At 34.2% G+C, this 17,621-nt stretch overlaps 1 protein-coding gene across 1 annotated transcript in view; it reads left to right on the plus strand.

The window, feature by feature from the left end:
- LOC139694365 (cholesterol transporter ABCA5-like) overlaps positions 1–17,621 on the plus strand; it is an 83,548-nt gene that overhangs the window by 6,719 nt on the left and 59,208 nt on the right. The window contains exons 3-6 of the mRNA XM_071592869.1: positions 8,385–8,747; positions 10,902–11,096; positions 15,198–15,273; positions 17,132–17,285. Coding sequence (XP_071448970.1) covers positions 8,385–8,747; positions 10,902–11,096; positions 15,198–15,273; positions 17,132–17,285 — 788 coding nt within the window. The remainder of the gene's footprint in view (positions 1–8,384; positions 8,748–10,901; positions 11,097–15,197; positions 15,274–17,131; positions 17,286–17,621) is intronic.

The raw sequence follows: 17,621 nt of genomic DNA on the forward strand, positions 1-17,621 counted from the left end.
TAGAAATAGATAGAAATAGATAGAAAGAGCCCTTTGAATGATTGTTCTCAGTTTGACTGCAGAGCTGTCTACTCAATTTGCATGTGCCATTGGCAAAGAAATTGTAGTAATGCACAATGTAACTGTTCACAAAATATGCATGCATGGAAAAAGCCTTTAGTTGAGTATGTTCAGAATTGATCATACTCAACTGAAGGATTATGAGATCATTTTTCATATCTGTGAATGTGCACTTATGGAGATTCATTTAAACATACATGTAAGATTCTTAGTTCTTGCTCCTGCCATAGAAAAGCAGTAGTTCATCCACCTCATCAGCATGTATGGGCAAAAATCCAATTAGGTGATGAAAGGGTTCTTTGATCAGTCATAACTGACTAACTTTGTGATCCTTATTTTAATGTTTTCTTTTACGATTTGTATAACTATGAGCATATAGAAGGGTCCTATTATGCTGTAAAGCAATGGAAGCTTGAGAAGAGGGGCTACATCCTCCAAACTCATGTACTCCATTTGCCAGAATCAGAGGATAAAAGTTAATGAAAGATTTTGTATAAATTTCCGTAAAGGTAGTGTGTAAATGGGTGTATTTTAACTCTCTATGTGACACAATCGGAAGGTTTATCTTGTTTTTCGGGTTAAAGGTTACAAGTAACATATTGGTTGAAACAATTAGCATAAAGCTTAAAGAGACATGCACTTCTGCGGTACATAAACCATGAAAAAGTTTTGAATCTTTTAGAATTTACTACGGACCAATGACCATGATGATTTATGGCAGAATGGAGGACATTATAACCTGGTGGGTAGAATATTTAGTGACCGCAGGGTCCTGGGTTCAAATTCTGTGGGATGCCTTTGTCTGACCCCATGCAATAAAACCCAATAACAATTTCATGTCACTAGAACTTCATGGGAAACAGAATGGTAGCACAGGGAAAGTATCTGATCCCTGGCATAGCCTTGAATGTGGAAATTTCGCATGCATAATGGACTAGTTCAGAGTGCACTCTACCCTAAATTATCGTGACTAACAATGCTCATATTAAATTATGTGGATAAATGAAATGGGGAACTACAAGCGATGGAGGTTAAATATTATTTGCATTGAGAAGAGGAATAAAAGGTAGAAATGTAAATACTGTCCCTATGGAATGAGTTTCCATTGTGCATGGTTGAATATAGGTTGAAATTATTTATGGTGCCATGAAAATTTGGCCTCATCATCTCTTCGTAACTACTCAGTCTTGAAATTAACAGTTCTCAGCAGTAACAAAATCTCAGGGCATGAAGACGATGGACAACTCGGCCATCGAAACGTCGGCAAACCTACGAACGTGGACCCGGTGGGAGACCCGAATAATCTTGAAAAACATTATTCGCCGGGAAAGTACCAGATCATTTTTCTTGCAATGTGTTGATCGATTGTAATGAACATGGAAGTGCCTCTGGTTGAAAGTCAGATCAATAAATGAATGTCAAATAAAAATACTTGATCAATATAATGTCATAAAATGAAAGCATCATCTAAGTACTCTGAGATGACGGGTGGAAAATCTCTGAATAATATTAAAGAGTAGTATCATGCATCGGGGAGGTGGCAATTTTTAGTAATTGAATATGATGCCTCATGGAAATTGATGGTACTGCTAGTAATCAACCTTTAATAGAAATTTGAGCATTGCCATTCTTTTGCTAATGATGATGCTTCAACGAGCATTAACTACGCATGAGCCAGAAAGGCAAAGGTGCATACATGTTGTCATCTGTTACATCTTCTCTGAGAGTTTGCTGTAGGAAAAAAAACTTTGGTGCATTTATTTAAAACTAAGACAATTTTAGTTCTATTACCCAGTAACAGCATGCATATTTTGGAAAATATGCATGCTGTTACCCTGGCGTTAACTTATCAAAAATGACAGGGACTAAATTTTAAGAAGTCAAATAGTTTAATTTGAGTATTTATTTAAAGTTATTCCTAATAGCATTTTTTTAAATGGAAATGTAAAATTTTGAATTTTTGTGATGGTAGTTTATTTCCTGAATACAGATAGTTCAAGATTTTTCACATTCATTCCTCTTTTGAGCAGCACAAGAAGTTGATCATGATCGAGGATTAGTTCAGGGGCATGCTCCAATGAAATATATGAATAATTAAAAGAATTTCCACAAAGTTGAGCCGGAAACAATTGAATATTTAAATATATGAATGTTTGTTAACTTTCAACTCTACATTTCATTGAATATTGTGGATTTTAATAACATTCCAATTAAGTTAAATACAATATTGGAACCAATTCATGGTATGTATGTATATGCCATGACAGAAATATGGGTCACCTAGCAAACAATATTTTTCTCCTTTTCATGGTAAAACTGTGTGCACATTGCTCAATAATGAAGCTTTACATAAAGAAGCAACGACTATGAATTTAATAATTTTAATCTATTGTTTATTTTATCCCCTATTAATATCCCATTCCAAATGAACCACATATTTGATCACACTTCTGTGAGTAAAAAGAATATCACATACCAAATGATAAATGTATATCATATTCATGTGTGTGTGCCAGTCAATTTATGGAACTTAATGACAATTTTTGTTTTTTACACTTCATTTCTATAGTAAACAGTTGAGATGATGTAATCGAAACATAGTTGTCTCTATTTGGTTTATGAGCTTAGGTAATTTAGGTGAGCCAACCATAGGGAAATGTGGGAAAGTCAGATAAATATCCTGAACTGACAGGGAATGAGGTGGAAAGACAGGGATTTTTTTTAAAGGAATATAAAAAAATTATTTTTTAAACTATTTCACATAAGTTTTTCCTGTTTGAAACTTGCAAAGATAATGATTTTTAAGAAAAAATGGCTATGTGTGACATAAATTTTATCACTTTAGATAACAATCATAGCACTTTCAAGTGCTAATTCTTTATCCTTATTATTAACTGCTAATCCTTTATCCATATTAAAGACTACATATACTTTTGCTTTTTTTATCTTAATTATAGCATTTGTTTGTCTTAGTTTCAACTTTGGGAAAACTAATGTTATTTTTGCAATTTTTTCCTTTTCTCAGAAGTACACCTGCATTTGTTATTTCTGCCAAAGCCCTTTGGAATAACCTTTGAGCGATGTGTATCAATGTCAGAGATCACTACAAAAAGACTATCTAAAAATCTTTCACTTCATTTTAAGAGAGTAGAGACGTTATTTATACCTTTGTCATTTATAATCCATGGCTAATGTGGGGAAAAAATTGTATTTGTGTTTCATGGCAAGGTTTAGATTCTGGGGATGTTTTTGTTAAACCTATGAAAATCAGGAAATTTTGTGGGTGGATTTCTCTGGCCACCCTTTGATTTTTAATTAACTGTAAAAGGGAATATTCAAATTACAACATACATATAGCATTTTTAGTAAATTATTTAACTTTTAAAATTTTCAAAACACAAACAAAGGAAGCATCATTTGAGTTAAATTATTGAATGTTGGTGGAAAAAAATTTACACGTTTGCTATAACTAGAAGAAAGCCCATGGTTTTGGCTCTGAAGTTGAACCCAAGTGTGGGGATCGCTGTAGTGAAAGCATTTTGCATATTTGTGAGAAGCCTTGTGGTAGATGTTGAATTGGAACAGTGACTTTAAGTCAGTCAAATGCTCAACTTCACACACATGACTTCACATTTGTAGAAAATATTTTTGAGGGAACCAGTTAAGCCTGGTAAATCAACATTAGACTAGCTGTCAAATGTGAAACAAATATCTCAGATATTCATGAACTTTCAATGGGTCTATGACAGCATGTACAGGAATAAATTGTAGAAAATCATGCATGGACATGAAATATTGAATAAATTGGTAAGGTTTACTGAGCAAGCAAAGACAGACACAAGTCCACTATAGAGAATTCTGATTGAATTTTTTAAAATAAATCTTAGAGTAGGTTCACAAATAGGGTCTATATCACCTAGGGTAAACATGGATTCTGGCATTCTCCCTTCCCACTGTGCCCCCACCCCCGAGTATGCATTGTTGGGTAAAAGAAGTTATCATGAATGCTGAGAAGTATTCAGCACATTAAAAGACGATTTTACCATTTTGGTACACCCTCAGAATGATTCTCGAGGTGCATGTCTCACACTACCTCTATGGTAGGATGTTAGCTTAAAAGACCATAGGATTAAATCTGTCCGTAGTGATTCCAGCCCTATTAACTGAAATGTATTTCAGAACGCTTTTGCGAGGATAATCGAAATGTGAGGTAGTTTATCACGGCTTAATGGAATTGAACATGAACTGAATTTTTGTGTAGCATAATTATATAAGTCCCATTTGTTCGACAATATTGTTCTCTGAGCCTTCATATTTTTGCTTCCACCATGGTTTGGGACAAACTATATTTTATTATAGGTTCTATTTCAGGCCTACACCACAATGCGATCACCTGAGTTTTGCCCTCTTAACATAATTAGTCCACATGAGTATGATATTGCCTCTTCTACTGACACTTCATCCATTCCTTTTCTTCAACCCTGTCAAAGGTATAACTTGTAAAAATCACAGATGGCAAGACTATAGAAGGCTCAACAGATCAGCACAAAGGAGTTCAAACCAAAATACAATCCTGCTGTAAAACCCCAAGTTCAGTTAAGAGCTATCTAAAGGTTATGTTTTCTTTAGACTAAATGTGCTCAGAATAGTACAGATCTTACATGGTGTTTGGATTAATGATGCCTGTCAAATGGAGAAATAATGGACTTCAATGAACATGGATATAGTATAATTACATATTATTTGAGGTACAGCGGAGTAAGTAGTTAAATACCAAGCTCTGTTAGAGATGCTTAATTCCATTTTTATTCCCTAAGTTTAAAAAACAAGTGTGCATGTATTTCGATATTCCACAGAGGAGTAAGTTAAGAAGCTCTCGATCGTAATTAATTTTGTGCAGCAAGCTAGCAGAGCAGTTGTGGCAGGCTCTAATTTTTGAAAATTTAACATATTCCATAATAATATGATGTCTAGTTTTCCACTGTGATTCATTGCTTTCAAAATGTTTTGGGATGTGTTGTACCTGATGTTGATGCTAGGCATTGAAAACTCAAAACAGCATATAACTGTGGTAAAATTCAAATTTATTATTTCAGAACATTAAAAACGATTTTTCAACAAGCACCCAACTCAATAATCAGATGTTTACTATATTATCTACCAAGTTTTACATTTAGTTGCAATTCAGTTATCCATTTACTGGTTCCTGTTGCTAATTCCCATGGAGAGCTTTATTTGCTATCATTAGTGTTTACTTCAACTTTGGCACAAAGCTCAGATTTTTCCCGTGATGGCAAATCAAATCATGGCTTTTGGTTAAAATTATTTCCATTTTCTTCTAGCATGATTGTTTAAGAAAGAGTTATTTTTCTTGTTGATGTGCTGTTGTGAAAACCATAGTAAGTAGTTGAGGTTAAAATTCATTTACATGCAATGATTCATGAGCGAAATGTTTCCAACACATGATGCTGGAAGCCCTAGAAATAATAGCTGATAAAAAGATTATTCACAGCTTACCGTTAAAAACAAGGTCACAACAGAGTTTAGGGAAGTCATATGGGTGCCTTACCATTTACTGGCCTTTGATGTGATATGAATGATATTTGTGTTTTAAATTAATTTATCAATTAAAAAAAGTGTTATACAGCAGAAACTGTAAATTCTGAAAGGATTACAGAATACTGCACAAATTGTTCAGTAATCATTGGCAGTATGTTTTATATTTGTTTATATACCGGCAAAATAATGTGATGATATTCATGTACATGTATTTACATATACGAGGGTCATCCGGAAAGTAGTACCCGTTCGTGCCGCATGAAGTGCTGACGACGCGAGTAGCCGCTGGACGAGGTCAGATAGCTTCAGTGGCTTGTCTGCCTTCTCTGAGCCAAGTTGCGTGACGCTAGCATTGCCTGTGTTGTTTCTGTGATTGTTTACAATGTTTAAAAAAATTGAGAACGCCGCCAGTTGTGAAGTGAGGGCAGTGATTAAATTCCTCAATGCAAGAAACGTTCGCCCATGTGATATTCATCGCCAATTAAAGGAGGTGTATGGAGACAATGTAATGGACGAGTCGTCTGTTCGGCGGTGGTGTCGCAACTTCAACATGGGGAGGGGGAACACACACGACGATGAGCGTTCGGAGAGACCGTCTGTCATTACAGACCAACTGGTGAGCTCAGTTGACGAATTCGTGAGGAACGATCGGCGCGTCACAATTGATGACATCTGTGAGCATTTTCCCAATGTTTCTCGAACAATTGTTCATGAAATTGTTAAACACCATCTGCATTATGCAAAAATTTGTGCAAGATGGGTCCCTCGCGTATCTCAATGAGCTGGCGGCGAAGGACTATGCAGCAGGAATACAGAAACTTGTCACACGTTATGACAAATGCCTTAATTTGCTTGGAGATTATGTTGAGAAGTAGTTTAAAGTATCCTCTTTCAAATAAAATTTTTTATGTTTGTTAATATTTACTTTTGTGTCTTTAGTTCACGAACGGGTACTACTTTCCGGATGACCCTCGTACATATAAGTGATACACTCATGTATATGTCCAAGCCCTTATGCCAGTTTTTAAGTGATTAATAATTATAGTATTTTAGTATCATTAGTATTCATATTCTTCTTGAAACTATGTTAAATATATGAGTGACTGGTGCAGTTTTCACTCAATCATTGTCATGAGAGAGATGTGAAATATGTTTATGTGCATATAAGATTGGTTTTACGCTAACATTTACAGATGATGTAAGAGATTTTCATTTTTATTAAAATAAAAATGAAAGTAACTCGAAGATGGACCACTTGATAAATTAATTATCTATCCTATGATTAGTTTTATTTTGCCACTTATTTCTACTCTCACCCTCTTCATGTGCACTTATTTACTTAATTGTTATATTAAGTTTTGATAAGTGTTTTGCTGATTTTAAAATGGTAAGTTTTTTATTCCATTGCAAATTAGTATGGTATTTGGTTTCAAACCCAAGTGCAGTAGTACTTCTAGAGTATGTTTGTGAGGGATATGGTTTGTTTAGCCCAAGTATTTGGAAGAATGTTTTTTAATGCATGGATACTCATTCACAAGGCTTAGAGTTCTGCAGGGTAAAAACAATATGAGTATTTGGTCCCAAAAAATTGAGAAAAGATAGGTAATTAAGGAATTTACCCCACATTGTTAAATTAAACATTGATTAAAAAATAACAATGAAATGATAAACTGCTAGAAACAGTTTTGGAGATTGATAAATATTAGTATATCTTGGAGGATTGTTTTAAACAATTTTAGGTTTTATAAAATGTGATGATGTAAAACTAGTAATATATTTAGGAAAATAATAACCAAAAAAGTTAATACCATAGACAGTATTACTACCTGATTAGGTTTAATTTTAGCAAATTTAAACTAAAATTAAATGAATTTAAATGTAGATCCCTACAGAAAAGACGCTGTGTACTCGCAGAATGTGTAATCTAGTGTTCATTTGGAAAAAATAAAATTGAAATGGAACTCAATGAATCAGTTCTTAAATAAAAATTTGCTGGATAGACAATTTTCAAAAATGTAACATTTTATATTCACTTTTTACATCATTTGTTCATTGAATTACGCAAGTGTTATAATGGGAAGTCATTGCGTGGGCTACCCATTTTTAATTAAAGCATTGTTTCAATCCCACCACTGCGGGCCTGAATGTACTCATTTTGATAATGTTACTCCGCATAATACAGAATGCCAATGTGATTATTAGCTATGAATCACATGCTAGTATTTTGCAACCTTTTGTTAGGTATCTCTAAGCATTATCATGATAAAGTGGTTGTCCAAAATGATTCTTAGAATAAATTGTTTAAACAGGATATTTAGTTTAAAATGTTGATGGAGTTCTATTTATGTTGAAGTAGTTGTATTCATGATATAAGTATATCCTGTCTTATTAAGTTAACCTGATTGTGTCGATTTGTATTTATTGAATGGTTCTCAGACGCTGTGGCAGGCTCTAATTTGTATAAATAGTTGATAAATAAATCAGGTTATCCACTATACTTTTATGACAATGTCTTATACATTTCAGCATTATCATCGGGTACATGCACCAATGTGGTAACATCAAAATGAATTTTATAATGTAATAAAAGTATAGTGGAAAAGTATAAATCTGGGTTATTTATTTAATATTTCTATGGAATAAATTTCATAATGAAGTACTTAATATTCCTGCCTCTGAGAAAAATATTGTTTTAAGATTACCAAAATATAGTAAGTGTATACATGTTAAGCATATTTGCTCAAAGAATTTTCTTTCTCTTACAGGAGATTCTTCTCCCGCTTTATTTTCTTGGTATTCTCATACTGATCAAGTTGGTGATACCCAATCCTAATTTCCCTGTAATGGACTCACCTCGGGGGGAAGCTAGACTCTTTGAGCACTTCAACAAGTTCAAAAATCATACATTAGCTGTTGTGCCAAATGCAACAGAAGCACAGACTTTCATGGAGCTTGTCAACACGCTCTGGCAAACAATGCACAAAGAACCTGGAGTTCAGCCAATATCATTCCTCTACTTTGAAACACCAGAGGAGTTAAGTCGTGCCTATTGGGCTGAGCCAACATCCATCCCTATAGCTATTGTCTTCGCTTCAGACCCCATGCTCCCTGGTCGATTGGAATATGAGGTAAATTATTGTGTAAGGTGCTCTAATGATATATGTAAAGCCATTGAAGAAATAGACTATAATGATGGAGAAGGCCACATTAGTGTCATGCACCCAGCTTTTTTATTGATGACTAATGATTCAACTATTATTTGAAACCAACATTTGTGAAACATGAAATAACTATTTTTGGTTAACTTTGTTGATATTTATATTTAGAAATTTGTGCCCAACTTAAAAAATAGCATTAACCAATAGTCAACCTTAGCACCATTTTAAATACTTTTCTTTTGGAGTTAAATTTTAGTTTAAAAAAGCCCTTTAATTTTTTTAATCTTTAGTGACCAAAGTCCTAATAATAAATTTCAGTATTCCAATTTGACTCATAGCAAAATAGTATATAATGCACTTATGCAAATAATCTTTGTATAAGTGCAAAGTTTCTTTTTATGTGCCGAATTTTATTTCAAAAGCAGCTCCTTAAAATGTTTTGTCTAGGTGGCTACCAAAGTCTATTTCATTGCTGAAAGTCCAGTTGCAACTTAACCTATTTTGTCTCTTGGTTTACATTGAATGTGGGTCATGGTGGATTGATGTTGTAAATTACATAATAACATGGATTTAGAATTTGAAAATTAACCTTCCAGCTTAATATCTTTTTTTGACCTTTAAAACATGTCAAATTGTCCTAAACTGTTCTGTAAATGTTAGTAAAAAATTTTAAAGAATCATAAAAAATGCTAATGGGAGAGGCACACGTAATGCCATTGCAGTAATGAGGTACATTAGAACTATTAGAGAGGAAAATAAAATACAATCAGGATGTATTTCCCTGGTTCATAGATTTTGAAAAGGTGTTTGATAGAGTGAATCGGGAAGTACTAATGAATATATTGCAGAAATTAGGAATAGATTGAAGGGAAAGGTGGCTAATCCGCTACCTGTACATGTCTCAGACTGTTCAGGTGCGAATGGGGGACGGAGAGTTCGGATTGGCAGCGTTAGGAAGAGGAGTAAGGCAGGGTTGTCAATTATCACCTGTTATGTTCAACCTATATATGTAGGAAATGATTAAAGAGGCATAGGAAGAACTAGAGGTAGGAATGAAAGTTGGCAGGGAATTCATGAAATTAGGTTTGCTAATGATCAAGTTTTAGTTTGTAAGTCAGCCAAAGGGTTGCAAGCATTGTTGAGTGAATTGGAAATTCTGTGTGACAGATATGGAATGAGAATCAACATAAATTGAACAAAGGCTTTGCAGTTTTCCAGAAAGAGAAAGGCCAAGTTAAACATTAAAATAGGGTATAAACTAGAGCTGGTGGAACAGTTTACCTAGCTCAGAATTGTTTTGAACCAAAATGGTCAGATTAGTAGGGACATAAGGAGAAGAATTGTATTAGGCCAAGAAGCTTTTACAAGGAGGAGGGAACTGATGATAGGGATGCTGAGTAAGGATGTCAAGGAAAGGCTCTTTAATACTTTTATTTGGGGTGTGGTTTCATATGGTGTGGAAACATGGTCATTGAAGCAGGATGATCAGCATAGATATTAGGCTTTTGAAATGTGGGTGTGGAGAAAAATGGAGAAGGTGAAGTGGACAGGAAGGAAAATAAATTCAGTTATAGGTATGGCGGTTGAGGAGAGGGGATTGTTGGAAGAAATCAGGAAAATTGGATGAAGGGCGTATTGATCGGCTTTGGGATGTGGAAGGCTGTTGTAGAGGGGAGAATGTTTGGCAAACGAGGAAAGGTCAGGAATAGGATAGGGATGTTGGACAGGTCTAAGGGAAGGAGGAAGTATACAAAGATGAGGAGGGTCAATTTGTAGAATAGGATTTTGGGCTGTGTTTTGCCAGGAGAGATGGAGAGTTTTTTGGTAGCTTGTGCCATTACTGTATTAAAACAAAATAATATTTTGAGAAACTTCATTTGAATTTTGCTGTCGCTGTGTGGTTTTTCTCATAAATGTTCATTGGTATTTTCTGTTTTAATAATAACATTGTCAGGCTCTTCTAGACTATGCCCTACTCCATGGCATCCCAATTTTAGAATTATATGTGAACTTTTTTTTCTCCCATAAGTTTTTTTTGTCATAATTTGCTTGAAGTAAATTATCCACGTATTGGTTTTTATTTGTACTCTCTTACCAATTATGAGTGTATTGTTCCCATTACAGATTCGCACAAATCCAACCTTCAATGCCACCCCACCAACAGGAGAACTCTTTGTCTCACCAGCAGTTTGTAGGCAAGGAACTGGCCATTGGAGTGGGGTAATACCTATTGAAACTGGAAACAGCTGTCCTGTAAATAAGTACTATTATTCTGGGTTTGTTGCTGTTCAGGCTCTTCTAGACTACACAAAAATTCGGGTTAGTCTTTTGTGTATTTATTTTACATCCTTCACAAAATGAATGTTCTAAAGAAAATTAATGAAATAAATGTTCTCAACCAAAAAAGGAAGTCGGTCATAGGATGAAAATATATGAACTGTTATAATTTGAAAAAAATTACAATGGTAGAAATCTCTTGGCAAATATTTTTAATTTTGTAAAGAATTATGATGTTAACATGAAATGAAAGTGACAGAGAAATGAATCAGTGCTGAGATGGCTGCATGTAATATTTCATCTACGTTGTCAGCCTATGAACCTATTTACCCTTTTTTGTGCCAACCTTAATAGGAGTTTCATGGCCAAATTATTTTTTTGGAAAAATTTTCAGAGAAAATCAGTACAAGGATAATCTGAAAAGTTCTTGGCTTGATGATGAAAATAACAATTTATGTTTTGAAATAAGTTTTACTTTTCAACATAATCACCTTTAATATGAGTACATTTCATCCAACATTCCAGTGCCATTATCCCATCTTTGTAGTGTTCTTCATAAAGTGCTGCAAAGTACTGATCTAAAGCTGCAATTGCTTCTTGATTGGACGAAAAATGTTTGACAGGAAGGGATCTTTTGAATTTTTGGAAGTGGTGGAAGTCTGAGGGAGTGAAATTATAGAAATAGGGTGGGTGTTCAAGCAGCTCTTAGTGCAAATCCCTCAATTTTCCCATCGCCAAGACACTTGTGGACAATTGCCGTGATCAAGTGCACCACCCATCTTGTGCAAAGCTTGGTCATGTGCAATTTCTCATGCGAAAAGTAATGGTTGCATTTTTTTGATATCCCAATGCTATTAGCAGTTCTCGCATGTCTATATTCTGATCTTCCAAAATCATATTGTACACTTTTTTGATGATTTCCAGTGTGATTGCACTTTTCAGACATCCTTCATTGGAGACTTTAACGTGTATGTATAAACTTAGCCACCCATTTCTTCATGGTGGAAATTCAAGGAGAAGAGTCCCCATACACATTTACAATTCTTAAATGAATTTTGGTCACCATTAAATTTTCTTTTATGAAGAAGTTTATGACAGCCGGATACTCTATCAACAGAAATCCATTCCACAGAACCATTTAATAGTGAAAATATTCTAAAGTGGCTGACTTTATTTTAAAGAACTGACAATTCCATGAAGGTTACCATCAACCCCTTAAGTGCCAGGATCTATCGGCCACAGGGGTGTGTGCAAAGAATGCAACAGGGTGTTTTTTTGCTTGCACCTCTACTTTTCTATGAGTTGAAAAACTTTTGTAGACAATATTTATGTTATGCTCTCTTTTCATTGCTGACATATTTTCATGATGAAAATGAAATATATATTCACATTTTGGTTATTTGAACATAAGGAGTTTTCTGCATTGTAGCATATCTTCTTTTCCTGTGTAGCAGATTCCGTATCAACTTAAGCTTATGTATAAGCTTACATTTTATCTTGCATCTCTGTATTTCTTACAAAGCTCATCTTTGTACTTCTATAAGGTCGTCTTTAGCGCAAGTACTATTCACCTTGCCTTTCTTGTTTTAAAAACTTTTCCATTGATGCATGATAATTCATTTCAGTGGAAATGAAATATTTTATCTTTGCTCGGGTATGAGATTCTCCTTCTTAGCCCTTTTGTTGTTGCTTAGGGAAGACTAGCAGTGGCAATGATTACGTAAATTATTCATTCTTTTGGACTTGTTTTGTCTAAAAGAACAAAGAATATCTTCTTCCTAGAGTTCCTTGTTTGCAGATTTGGATAGAGTAGGAGTATTAGCTGATTTCCAGGAAGATTTACATGTGTGGGACTTAAGCACATATTTTGGTATATTCAATGTAACTATTTAAAAAATAATGCCAAAAGCATTAAATTGTTTTTGTGAGCTAAGTTTTAGTAGTAGAAACTAATTTTGACAAAATTATTAATGATAAATTTTCTAATCTGAAAGTAAAAGTTAAAATTTTTTAAAAATTAATTTTAAAGTTATATATTTTGTCTAAATGTGTAGACAAGTTAACAACAACATTGAATTTTTTGATCATACCAGTAACTATTTCAAGTGAATACAAAAAAAATTAGGTAAAACATATTCATATTAGACTTACATAAATTTCTAAGTGTAAACCTACGAATTCATCAAAGCAGCACTGGTAATTTTCACCTATACCAGGGAAAAGGGGCTGGCGCTGAAAGGGTTAAAAACAGTGTTGTCCACAGGGAGGGGTGTATTATCCTCACTCTTCTGGGAAAAGGTGGTTGATGTTTTGATATCAGAAATAAACTAGACTGGCATGTACAGTCAGGGATATGCTGATGATATAGCTATTATTCTTCAGATTTCCTAGTGGCTTCCTTTCTTTCCTCACTCTTTTTAAAACTTCCATCAAATGTCCTCCTCTCCAATGGAGAACTTTCCCCATTCTTGTCGCTATCACATCTCAAAAGCCTCCCATCTACACTGTTGAAGACCAAATCGTTTGTACGCTCAGTAATGTGATGAGGAATGGTCCAGCGATGAGGCTCCAGGAGCAAACTTTTAACTGCATAGAGAGAATGACCTACATGGGTATTGTAAAAAGTATCAGAAAAAATTTTGTAAAAGTAGATTTATTTCAGATATTGCTGCAATGCCTCAAAATTCTTCAAAGTTCATAACTACATTCTTTGACCATCAACACACTTTTGCCTGCGGCTTTTCCATAGCTCAAAGGCTCCCTGGTAGATGGATTCTGAAAGGTCTTTAAGGGTACGCGTGCAAGCTTCTTTGATGGCACTTAGGGTCCCATGGTGGTGTCCTTTGAGGGAGGATTTCACTTTTGGCAATAGGTTATAGTCTGCTAGTGTAAAGTTGGGGCTGTAAGGGGGTTAGGGAATCATCGTGATGCTGTTGCAGAAGGTCTTCGGAATCAGACACTCAACTCTGCTCTTGGTCATCTGTCAAGACCTTTGGGACGAGTTTAGCGCAGGTCTTTCTCAGTGCCATATTTTCAGTCACAATGGTGTGAACTGTCATCTTATCAATGCCAATGCAATCTGCAATCATCCGCACACTTAACCAACAGTCTGAATTCAGCACTTTAAGAACACGTCAGGAAAAACTTGCTACCAATACTTTTTACACAAAACTTGTATGTAGGCATTACAGGAGCAATGAAAATGTCCCATTTTTTACCCCTGAAGATTTTTGTTGATTTGGCTTCATTGTAAATAGAAGTAGAAAAATAGGCTTTTCATCATTTGTATGTAGGATAGTAAGTGCAACAAATAAATCCTATCTGATCATAGTCAAAACAGAACTCATGAAGTCAAGACCCATACATTTTATTTTGCACTCCCTCCTCTTGTCCTGAAAATATCGTCAGAAAGCCAAATTTGATAGACACTGAAAGAACTATGTACCTACCTTACATTAATAGATTTTCAATTTCAGAATGATGTCTCAGTGTAATTACTTTTACAGTTAATTTTACTAAAGATCAGAATTTAGGAAAGAATTATTTGACGTGAGCTGCAACATTCATGTGTAATTCAGCATGTGATAAAAAGATAAATTAAAATTACCCAGATTTGTGGTTCAGTAAAAAAAAGATACCATAGGGTACTTGGCTCACAGCCTGAACCATCTACCTGTGGTCAGCTTATGCCAATGACTCACATGTGTGAGTTATCCCCTTCAAATGATTGATATTCTAGCCATGATATTCTAATGATGTATTGTTTTTTCATGAACAGAAAATTATTTTTTTTATCAGGATAAATACTTTTTCAAAAAATTGAGCTGAAAATTCACAGACCAACTATTGAAAGCTATATTACCAAAGTAACATAGTGTAAGAATAAGAATTTATCATACTCATGGCAGCCTCAATGAGGGTGTTGTGTTGCATATTTGAGCTTTTATTGCTTCATGCTATGTGTTGAGAAAAGAGGCAAGTTCTTACAAATTATGATATAAATTTTTTCCGCAGAATGAGGTATTTATGAGTAGATGCATAGCTGTTACCTTACGTACCACATGTGTATAAACTTTTATTTTATGAAAACTTGCTCCTATTTTTTTAATTTCTTGATAAATTTTTTTATCCTTTGGCTATTAGTTGGATTCAGACCGCAGTGACATAGAAGTGCCTGATATTCAGCTGGAACTGTTACCTAAGGAAGCATATACAGGAGGTAATTTGTTTCACTCATTTGTAAATAAAAATATCCCCTTAAAATATCCTTATTTCTTATTAGAAATAAATTCTTAATGTTCTCTTACTTGCTAAATTTATGGAAATATCCCCTATTATTTCATCATCTGTCAAGATAATTGGTTGTGCTCTTTTTAAAGCTCTTCTCTTTTCTTCTTAAAGCTCTTTATTGTGATTAGTTGTAAGTTGTAATTATGCATTGCTTTAAAGTAAGCACAGAAATATGTTTGTTTTCTGGATGATATTCTAAGTTATCCGAAATGTAATGTTCATTATAATTATCCTTCTGTGATACTTTATTGTAATTTTCATGTTTTTTCTTCAGATTGTAATCTCTTATAATTAATAATTGGTTGGCTCATTTCTTTGGTTCCCATGTTTCACCACTTTTGAGACAACTGGAATTAAAATAAAATACATCCATTCCAAAAGAGATATTTATTTGTTTCATTTCATTTATTTATGGAGCAAGAACCAGTTGTGAACATAAAATACAGAAAAATACTTTGTGTTTATAAGTGTAACAACACATATGTATGATATTTATGATTTGATAATAATTTGAACAGAGCATGATATGAGTTACATCAAATTGTTTCATGCACAAAGAAAATAGACCATGCAAAATATATTAATGCATTTTATGAATGGGATGCCCCTATAAAAAAGATGTATGAGAGTAACTGCAAAATTACAGGCGTTCATTAATTTTTTGACTTGATGGGGAGAGAAGGTATAAATGCACTTAATAAGTATCAGATAAGAGAGAACTATAAATAACATTTCTGAACATGTGAAAAGATGCAGCGAAGCCCATATCCTGTAGGTAGTGTGTAGTCCTCTGGGCCTGTGTTGTGAGAGAATTAAGAGCATGATTTGTGCTATTGTGTTCAATGTGGAAAGTTATACTGTGCTGAAGATTTCATGAGCAAACAGGAGAATCATTGAGTTCTGGAAAAGTTGCTGAATGATTGTTGTTGTCAATGATGTTATAAAAAAGAAAGGTCTACTGCCAACCCTGTGAAGTAAGTTGGCTTATTTTCATCTCTAAAACCTCTTTAACAAAACATTTTTTTGTTCCGGTATTATACTGTATTGTCCTTCATGCATGCTATAGACTCTCAATTGACCAGGATGCCCTGAATAAAGCCATCTAGAAAAAGTTCATCATATTATGGAATCAAGAGCCAGTCTCTCAAAAATGAAACGCAAAAGCCCCTCATCATGTGCATAATCAGTACATTAAATTCTTTATTATTCTCACTCAATAACATTTTGTGCAATCCACATTTATAATTTGGAATCAAGGAGGCAGTTGATAGAAAGCGATGTGTAAAAGTTAATCGAACTGACATAGTTTCATCTACTTTTTCATTAGAGGTTAACTTATCAAATTCTGTATTTTTCATGCATAAAAATATGTTCTAGGTTTACATTAGTGATTTACTATAGGAGGAGAGAGTCACTGAGAAATAATGTGCAAAAGGCAACCATGCTTACATTGTTTCACACACTTTTTAATCTTTTTCATTTATGTATTTGTCACATCATGCGGAGGTACAGGTGTTACTTACATATGCCCTTGATAGAGATAGAGAGGAAAGTTTTATTGTGCAATGCATCAATACATTTTGTATGATATTTCTGAGTATCCAAATTTCTAAGTTGTAATAAGGTTATAATGTCTGTCTAATTGAGCTTTTCTTTCCCAACTTAATCTCGATACCTCTCCATTCAAGAGAAGTTAGAACCAAATCTAAGTACTAAAACATGACCAGAGCTGAAAACAGGTGGAACCAACCAATTACTACTTATGATGTTGTTAATATATTTTCCAGGTTGGATGGTGGCATTCCGTGTTGTGATTCCTCTTTACATGGTGATGGCTCTTTCCCAGTTCATTACGTATCTCTTAATTTTGATTGTTGGGGAAAAAGAAAATAAAATCAAAGAAGGAATGAAAATAATGGGGCTTCGTGACTCTGTTTTCTGGTAAGCACTCCTGTGATTGTCGCATGTTCTTTTAGTGTTAACAATTTTTATGTTTGTATCAATGAATATGGATAAATCATGATGTATAGTCATCTTAAAACAGCATTCAGGGTTTCTGGATGGCTTGTTGTTTCAAGGTGACCAACTTTATTTATTGTATTCATTGAAACTGAGAAACTGAAAATCCTCCTCCAGTTAATGGGTGTCAAAATTGTTTTATTTTCCCTTTGGACTCATTGCATTCAAATGGTTATGGCAGAAGAAATTTAATTTTTATCTCGTGCCAAGAGTAATATGCCTTAATCATTTGAGTAAATGCATTTGCATGAGGAGGAC

This window comes from Hetaerina americana, unplaced genomic scaffold (assembly GCF_022747635.1).
Source record: "Hetaerina americana unplaced genomic scaffold, ioHetAmer1.1.p SCAF_5, whole genome shotgun sequence".
NCBI lineage: Eukaryota > Metazoa > Arthropoda > Insecta > Odonata > Calopterygidae > Hetaerina > Hetaerina americana.